Source organism: Acipenser ruthenus, chromosome 24 (assembly GCF_902713425.1).
Source record: "Acipenser ruthenus chromosome 24, fAciRut3.2 maternal haplotype, whole genome shotgun sequence".
NCBI classification, from domain to species: domain Eukaryota; kingdom Metazoa; phylum Chordata; class Actinopteri; order Acipenseriformes; family Acipenseridae; genus Acipenser; species Acipenser ruthenus.
In genome coordinates this window covers 21,570,581-21,579,409 of record NC_081212.1, presented here as the reverse complement: position 1 = coordinate 21,579,409, position 8,829 = coordinate 21,570,581, and the positions used below count along the sequence as shown (strand labels likewise).

The 8,829-nt window shown below is 36.4% G+C and overlaps 1 protein-coding gene across 1 annotated transcript; it reads left to right on the top strand.

The window, feature by feature from the left end:
- Nucleotides 1-4,062: 4,062 nt before the first annotated feature.
- Nucleotides 4,063-8,801, top strand: slc24a5 (solute carrier family 24 member 5). The gene is made up of 9 exons (XM_034048790.3): nt 4,063-4,385; nt 4,771-4,950; nt 5,163-5,246; nt 5,344-5,447; nt 5,826-5,926; nt 6,504-6,787; nt 6,927-7,133; nt 8,081-8,182; nt 8,410-8,801. The coding sequence occupies exons 1-9, from the start codon at nt 4,226-4,228 to the stop codon at nt 8,730-8,732; spliced, it is 1,545 nt and encodes a 514-aa protein (XP_033904681.3). The 5' UTR covers nt 4,063-4,225; the 3' UTR covers nt 8,733-8,801.
- The last annotated feature ends 28 nt before the right edge of the window (nt 8,802-8,829 follow it).

Here is an 8,829-nt window from a genome sequence, read left to right as displayed (position 1 = left end):
GTTAATTGTTTTCCCATGGTTCACGTCTCACATAGTTATCTGGCACAGCTGGGCTTGTATTGTTGCCTTACGATTCTCAGGCAGGTCTCATCGAGAAAAAAGCTCAAGGAGCTGTTGTAGGCTAATCCGATCCTGGCTTTCCATTACGGGGCCCCCCTTCTTGAACTCTAAACAAAGAACAAGCTCTTAGGGCTCTGTCTGCTTCAGGTTAGAACAGTGCCAGGATAATTGCTGTAGGAAAATATTTATTTAGTCTCAGCTTAAAAACTGCTATCCTTCAATACCATTTAAAAAATAAAAATAATCTTTTTTTTGGTAGAAGTTAACTGTAGTACTTGTTTTACACAAGTACTTCAGTCATGTATAGATTAAAGTAACTAAGTAAATAAATAAACCACAATTTCTTGCTAATCTGGCAAGGCTCATTTCACAGAAATGCATATGCTTTGCACCTTCTGTGTGTTTTTACACACATACACACATTTTTAGTTCCTTCACAATGCACATTTAGCTAGGAAATCCCCAAGTTTATTTTTTTCTGTCACTACACTTTTTCCTCCTGTTTCAATTCAAGCTTCCACTAACAAATCATTTTCCTGCTTATTTGGTTTTGCCTCCTTCCCAGTTCTGCCCTGACCGGCTGGCCCCCTTACTGCAGTGTTTCGCTCACATGTATTCTGGAAGCTTTTTTGCCCTACAGCGGCTTCACACTGATATCTGGGAAAAAAATATTTTACTGATAAAAACAGTGTCCTAGGCTTTACCTCAAGCAAATACATTTACTACGCAGTATATCACATTACCTGAATATATATATGAAATAAAATCAATACCAAAGTCTTCCAGTGCTGCAAAATGGACCTTTGAATCGAAAAAAAGTGAACACCAGACTGTGGAACGGGGCAATGGGAATCTAAATCCAGGCCCTCAATTCAATTCTGTGAAAGGCATAGCTGTGTCTTAAAGACAACAATCAAAAGTAGTACATTGCTGCCATCTGCTGGTGAAGGTAGAATATTTTTCCAATTAGCCAGATGCAGTATAACAGGTGTATGTGGTGATTAAGGGTAGAAGAGTCATGGGTTTCATTATTTGTATCTTGTTTTATTCGACTGCATAGTTGGGCGTTATCCACTTTTTTTAAATGAAACCCTAAATCAGAATCAGGAATCTCCCCCAAGACACTTAAATGCAGAATACAAATGAAAACAGGCCTTAATAAAACATATACAACCCAAAACCCTATGTTTTTTGTGTTTGTTTTAATATTAACCATGTTACTTTATATTAACCATATTTTGTTAGAAGATAACAAATAAATAACTATTCTGCATTACCTACAGAGGTCGTCTTACAAATCAAAGTTATGTATTTTTCCTATAGAATCAATGTTACTTCAATGCTTCCCAGCCAATTATAAAGCACAATGCCACAACAAAAAAATAAAACAGATACAAGCATCAAATTATTATGTTCTAGGATGTTCTATCAATCTTTAATTCCGGAATTGTTATTTTTCAAACCAGCACTGAGTCAAAAAAGGCCTTATTGAAACATGCTTTCATTTCAAAGAACTGTACAAAAGCACAGCAGTTCTGTCCCAGTATGATACCCTTAACATAATAATAGGCTTTAGGTACATTGTAAAGGGGATGCCAGCATGTTAGTTAAACCATTTGTACCGTTTATAAAACACCGTCGTTTTTAATAACAAAAAATAAGCATGGTAATGCAATACGCACACACAATTGCTGCTCAGCCACTAACAATACAAATAGTTTAGTCATGTATCTGAGTGTAGCTCAGTGGGACAGAGCAAGAGATTCTGTCTACTCTTGTTAGAATTCTGCAATCCAGTGGTTTTTCCACCATTTACTTCTGAGACTGCAGAATTCCACCAGGATGTGTAGCTGTTACAGTCTTTTCCTGGGCAAGGTTGTTAATCACGTTCTCTCTCCAAACCCCACAGTTATCTAAGGCTGTATCAGCAGAACAGTAAAAAGACCTTCCCTACCCTAATAAGAACCTTTCTTATCGATTCAACTACTAAGAAGTGGTCCTACAAGCATTCCACCTAATTCTGAAAAATAATACACTTGCTTATTTACTGTTATATTTAATAATAATAAAAAATATTGGATCAACAGTTATACCTATTACTTTTGTATTTTTTTATGTCATTATTAATACCGGTAATAACAATAAAAACCACTAAATTGGCAACATATGGTAAAACACGAGATAAAGCGTTTCTTTAAATGTTAACTGGTATACATCGATTAAACACAAGAGGTCACTGCAACAAAGCCAAATTGGGGACAACTTTATTTAGAAACTCAACAGGAATTCCACAAAATGTGTGTGTTTAAGGTTGTCACTTCATAATTCCCTGTTGAAAATATCAGCTTTTTAATATGATTTTAAAAAAAAAAAAAACACCATGGGGGGGGGGGGAGGCATGTCCCGCAGTTATACCTTTTTGAAGTACACTAACGGGATTGTAAAAAGGCATGTCCCGCAGTTATACCTATTTGAAGTACACTAACGGGATTGTAAAAAGGGTATTTTTTGTTTGGAGTGCCAGTGTACATAGGTAAAAACATACAGGAAGTAAAACTACAATAAACACAGACAAACACACCATAATAGTATAACATTTACATACCTGAGTGACGCTAACTTAACAAGCAGCTTTCACGTTTCACAAATGGAGCCTTGCATGTGGTGTTTGGTGTTTATTTTAAACAATGGATCCTACCAGTCCAATACATTAAGGTGCCTGTATATGACTTTATATAGTTGTTCGTGCTTAATGAACGAGTTTCTAATCACAGAAATAAATGGTTTGGTTAATTTAAACTGATGCAATTACTTTGTTGTACTTACCTGTGCAATGCTGGTGGTGCAGCCCCTGTATAGCACGTGTTAAATGTTTCACAATATCACTATCAAAACCCGTTATCAAAACAGGCAATTCATACATAAATAAATAAATACATACATAAATAGTACATTAATCACGTAGAACAAACGTGCAAATTACCAGAGGCACACCAAGCCGAAAGTTTTAACAGTAGCCATTTAGGCTATATAAAATTAAACAGAAAACTTAAAAACACATAAACAAACACCTAGCCGTTAATACAATCTAAAATTAAAACAAAACCAACTAAAAAGTTTTAACCGCTTTACAGAAGTTTAAAAAGCATGCATAAATGCCAAAACTCACCTAGCTGCGTGACGTGAATAAAGTTTATTGAGACTTCTGTTTTGCTGATTGAGAATGTCCATAAAGATTTAACGGGTCTAGCTTGCAAAAATGATACAGTAACTAATTAATGAGCAATAAATTAGCACACACATTGCTGTGTCTACATCTGCAAACTATTTAAAGTTCTAAAGAGGACATGAACATGCCCCAACATGATACTGGGTATCAGTGCACCGACGACCAATTACAAGGGACTAAACAGCTGTCACATCACCCCAGCGTTGTGAATGTGTCTCGAGGAAGACACGGCGTGGATGCTGTATCTAACGTGCTCATTCAAACAGCGTAATTATGTATTGATCATAAACTCGGCAGTGATCATTTAGTTAGGTTAACACATTGACATTAGCTGTTTATGTCGGAGCTTGGTGTAATTGTGAACTGTAGCAATAGCCTTGGATTACTAATACAATTAGCACTTTCAGACACGTTTATTGACCTTTTCATCCAGTAGAAAGTTGGCAGTAAAATGCACAAAATGCTACATTATGGAAACATGTAGTGAAGGCATAAGCTGCAGCATTAACATGTGGCTTATAAAACCATAGCCTGTGCCAGGTTATATAGGCTATAACAAGTGTACACAGTTAATACCAAAGGTAGATCACAATAACTCACATCAACAGAAAATAGAATAGACTCTTATAACAAATGTCATTTTACAGAAGTTGTTCTTCCTTCCCCAAGCCTGTTCTTCTTTCCCATACTGTACTAGCGACTGTATTGAACAACAGCCTGATTGGTTACCTAATTGGCCCCTGGCACAGAGCTCATTAACTGGGAATGCTTCCATCTCGTGATCCCTGCTCGTCCGAGTAAAGCCAGCTCTGATCATGTTTTGTGAACACAGTCTATCCTGAAGTATAAGAAAGACGAACTACCTTTCCTCATATTATCAAGACCTGCTCTAGAGTGGGGAGAAAGACGCACATTTCTAGATTTTTGAAAACAACAATGGTTACATCTACATTTCTGGAAAGGAGGAAGAAAAGAAGAGAAATTGTGTTTTACATTACTGGGCTATTCCTCGTTCTCTACGGCACGGTTCACCTCATTTACAGAGTTTCTGCATCCTCTGTTTCCGCAAGTGGAGCAAGAGTTCGACGGGATGTAGGTCAGTTTAATTTACAAGTTTTGTCTCAGTTAAACCGACAACCGCAAATGTTGTGCCCACTTTGAAATAACGAGGTAGTGATAAAGCGAGAAGTGATTGCGCCAGTGAACGTGTTAATGCAATTAAAATGCGTATTAAACGGATACAGCCCGGATCAAAGGCTGCTTTTAAGAACAACAACTGCACTTTGATAGTCTAGATAGTGGTTGTTTTGTGCAGTATTATTCATGGTTTTATAAGCAGTGGGTGGTAAGGGCACCGTTGTGATTTACATACGGGAAAAACGCAGGACACTTTTTTATTAAAAAATACTTCTAATGTTTTATCAATTGTTCAGTTACAAAATGTTGTAATTGTATCGGCTGTGTATCTTTTTTTTTTGCAGAGAATGAAACTCGCTGCGTGCCTCCCCCATCTTCAGAGTTTCCAGAAGCGTTTTTCACACCGCAAGAAAGAAAGGATGGGGGCATTGTTATTTATTTCATGATCATCTTTTACATGCTATTAGCAGTCGCTATTGTTTGTGAAGACTACTTCTTACCTTCCTTGGAAATGATCAGTGAACGTAAGTTAACGCATGAACTCTATATATTCAATGTTTTTAAGTGCCATAACGAACTAATGTCATGTACCTTGCTTTGTTATGCTGGTGGTGATCATGCAGTAGCTTAAATACTTTGACACTGTTGCACAGTGCACTTATGTAAAATAACAGTACCAAGCTTCGTTGTTTTAATAGCTTGTATCGTGATTTACACAACAGTACTTGTTTTACAGGTCTTGGTCTGTCCCAGGATGTTGCTGGAGCAACTTTCATGGCCGCTGGTAGCTCAGCCCCAGAACTGGTCACCACATTTCTAGGTGCTGTGATATAAAAAAGAAACATTTCAATCACCTTACTCTAATTATCATTTTTAAAAGCAACACTTTATTTTGTTACCTTTTTATTTGTTTCTAGGTGTATTTGTTACAAAGGGAGACATTGGTGTCAGTACTATAGTTGGATCAGCAGTTTACAATTTACTAGCTATTTGTGCTGCATGTGGATTATTATCATCTGTGGTATGTACAATGCTAATGAATATATGCTCTGTTTTACACATTGTATTGGTTAAAAACAAAGGGTGTGCCTTGGTTTGATCTTTCATATACTTTAAATGTATATAACAATAGGATTGTTGAGTAAGGAGGTTTACAGCTACTGTATGTACTGTTACAGTACTGGAATTAACAGTTAAGTAGCTAGAGCTTTATTTGGGTTTAATAATACTGTTAAGAGTTATAAAATTCCAGAAATGTGGTTGATCTCTTCAAGAATTTAAAAGTCAAACACGTGAAAGTTGTGTTAAAATATAATGGTTGAATAATAAATAATAATAATAATAGCTTTGCTCAATTTAATGTAAATATATACAGTGTAATTTGTATTACCTTTTACAGGTGTCAAGGCTAACGTGTTGGCCATTGTTCAGAGACTGTGTGGCATACGCGATAAGTGTATCAGCAATTATTGCAATTATCTCTGACAGCAAAATATACTGGTAAGAACACGTATTTAGGTATGTATTCTTTCAAATACAACTACATTTCTACGTCTAAGTGCTTTTTGATATTATGTAAAACAAATGAACACAAGATCCATACTGTAAAGCCATGCAGAGGTTCTGTTGAAAGGCTCTCCTGAATGCTTACACATGTAACATCTGGAGAACAATAGCAGCTTCTCATGGACGCTCACTCGTGCACGATGAGAATGTCACAATGCTGGTCATGCTGATATACTGGGCTAATAAAGGTCAGATGGTGTGCTATACACATTATTTAGTGACCTACTGTGTGCTTGACTTTTGTGAATGGTAACTATTATATATACATGATGTTTGCATGGATAATTGTTATTTATTAAATATACAAGAAGCAAGTGTTCCGATTCACTCTTTTGTAAAATGTCCTGTTTCTTATCAATGTTATGATGCTACCTGCATAGATTTTCAGGTTTCATTGTTTGCCTTAAAACTTAAAGGCATGTCATTAAAAAAAAAAAAAAAAAAAAAAAAAAAAAAAGTGGATCGAAACTTCACAAATGGCATGTTACATTTTTTGTTGTCTTTTGCAAAGGTATGAAGCTGCTTCTCTGTTGCTGATTTATGGGGTGTACATTGTGGTTCTGTGCTTTGACATCCATATCAACCAGTACATGTTAAAGAAGTTTAGTCCATGCTGTCATTGCCTGACTCAAGCAATGGAGCATAGTAGTGAACAGCAGCCATTAGTTGGATGGAAGGAAGACAGTGGATTGTTGTTGCACAGGCATTCCAGAACTGACAGTGGGATCTTTCAGGAAGACTCGGGTTACTCGCAGCTTTCACTTAGTTTACACGGACTAAATGAAATATCTGGTGGTAAGAGAACATTCTGTAGTCAATTTTTTTTTACAGTGTTAATATTCATGTTTTTGAATGTGTGCCACAGGCAAAATGAACCGTTTGTGGTATATTGAAAGGATGTGAGGTAGTGGGTACTCTTTGCATTTCCTAATAGGTCATCCAAGTGTCTTTATGATACCTGAAGCAGACCTGAAGAGAATTCTGTGGGTACTTTCCCTACCCGTCACATTATTACTGTTCTTAACCACTCCCGACTGTCGAAGGCAGTTCTGGAAAAGATGGTTCTTGATCACCTTCTTCATGGCTGCAGTGTGGATTTCTGCATTCACATATATCCTGGTCTGGATGGTCACAGTAGTAGGTATGATTCGTTATTTATTTTTTTACTTTTAAGCACAGTATTTGGAGTTATTGCATTAAGAACCACTCCAAATGACTGGAAACTTAATGAAAAGCTAAGAGGGCAGTAAAAACATTCTTTTTAGATTTAGACTCAGCTATAATAAATACTTGCATTCATTTTTCAATACAACTGCAGAATCACATGTTCTCGTAAGATTTGAAATTCCTCTATTTTGTCCTAAGGGATTAGTGTATCCCCTTGTCTGAAGTCAGACGTGACTCTCAGCCAGTGGAGGAGTAAGGGCTGCTTTGCCCTGTGGGATACTCTGAGAAATCATGTGATGTCAACTGACATTGTAGAGCATAAGAGGATTATTATCCTACCACTAGTTACTCACATGCTAGAACTAGCCAATGTTTTCATGTTTGGCTGAACTATCCAGGTATAACAAAATACATTGCAGATAGCAAGTGAAAACCCATTAAGTGAAATTAGCTCAACACATTTCACGCTGTTAACCAGTATCTACATTTTTACAAAAACTTGTATCCATGTGATGGTGTTATAAAACAAGCCTTCCTAGTATGCTTCTTTTTTTATCTAGTACTTTAGAGGGGAAAAGCAAGCTAGTTGCAGAATTAAATAGATAGACCTAATAGAGTTAAGTTAGTGGCAAGTTTTTTAGTAGAAATCCTCAAAGTTAACATGGCTGCCAAAAAGAGGTTGCAATGGTGAATAGTATTTAGAGCTGATCAATAAAGGGTTACTGTGTAACTTAACCAGACATGTTCGCTTGCAGAATCCATCTTTGAGTTAGAACTGTCTCTTCAGTATGCAATAGGTTTTTAAAACTATACCCATTGAAATCAGCCCATTTTCAGTAACAGATATAACTGCTGTTATTTACGACTTGTAAAACCTACTGTATTTGAACAGAATTGTAACATTACCTAATTCTACTGTAGGAGAAACCTTGGGGGTCCCAGACACTGTGATGGGCCTCACCCTTTTGGCAGCAGGAACAAGCATTCCTGACACTGTGGCAAGTGTACTGGTCGCTAGAGAAGGTATTACATTTTTATTGATGCATTATATTTGTATAGAAAGAAATGTGTCATTGTGTAGCACCAAAACCATTTTCAGTTCTGTCATTTTAGAAGTATTGGAAAAATCATTAGATTTGGAAACCTATGTGTCAAAGTGAACCAACAACCTATACCATTATTATAATATTTTGTTTTGTGTAGATTTAGTTTCTGTACATTAAAAGCTATATCTTTTGTTTGTCTTTCAGGAAAGGGAGATATGGCAATGTCTAATATTGTTGGATCCAATGTATTTGATATGCTTTGTCTTGGTTTACCATGGTTCATTAAGACAGTATTTGTGGACACAACTTCACCTGTGGAAGTAAACAGCACAGGTTTGTTGTACACAGCTTCCGCCCTTCTCCTGTCCATTGTATTTATATTCCTGGCTGTACATCTGAACAGGTGGAAATTAGATAAGAAGCTTGGTACTGTATGCTTGTTTTTCTACATTCTCTTTGCAACATTATCTGTTTTGTATGAACTTGGAATTATTGGAAGCAATCCAATAAGAGCATGCAATGACTGAATCACTCTCTTCTACAGCAAATGTATTTTCATTAAGAGAGATGTAAACCATTAAAAGGGTAAAATACAATTTCATGTCCTACCATGTTTCCTTACAT

What these genes read in the sequence shown, in the direction of transcription:
- slc24a5 (XM_034048790.3), top strand. Translation starts at nt 4,226, where the DNA reads ATGGTTACATCTACATTTCTGGAAAGGAGGAAGAAAAGAAGAGAAATT. An exon ending in CTTGGAAATGATCAGTGAAC is followed by an intron (nt 4,951 to 5,162) that starts GTAAGTTAACGC and finishes CTTGTTTTACAG; the next exon opens with GTCTTGGTCTGTCCCAGGAT. An exon ending in CTGGATGGTCACAGTAGTAG is followed by an intron (nt 7,134 to 8,080) that starts GTATGATTCGTT and finishes ATTCTACTGTAG; the next exon opens with GAGAAACCTTGGGGGTCCCA.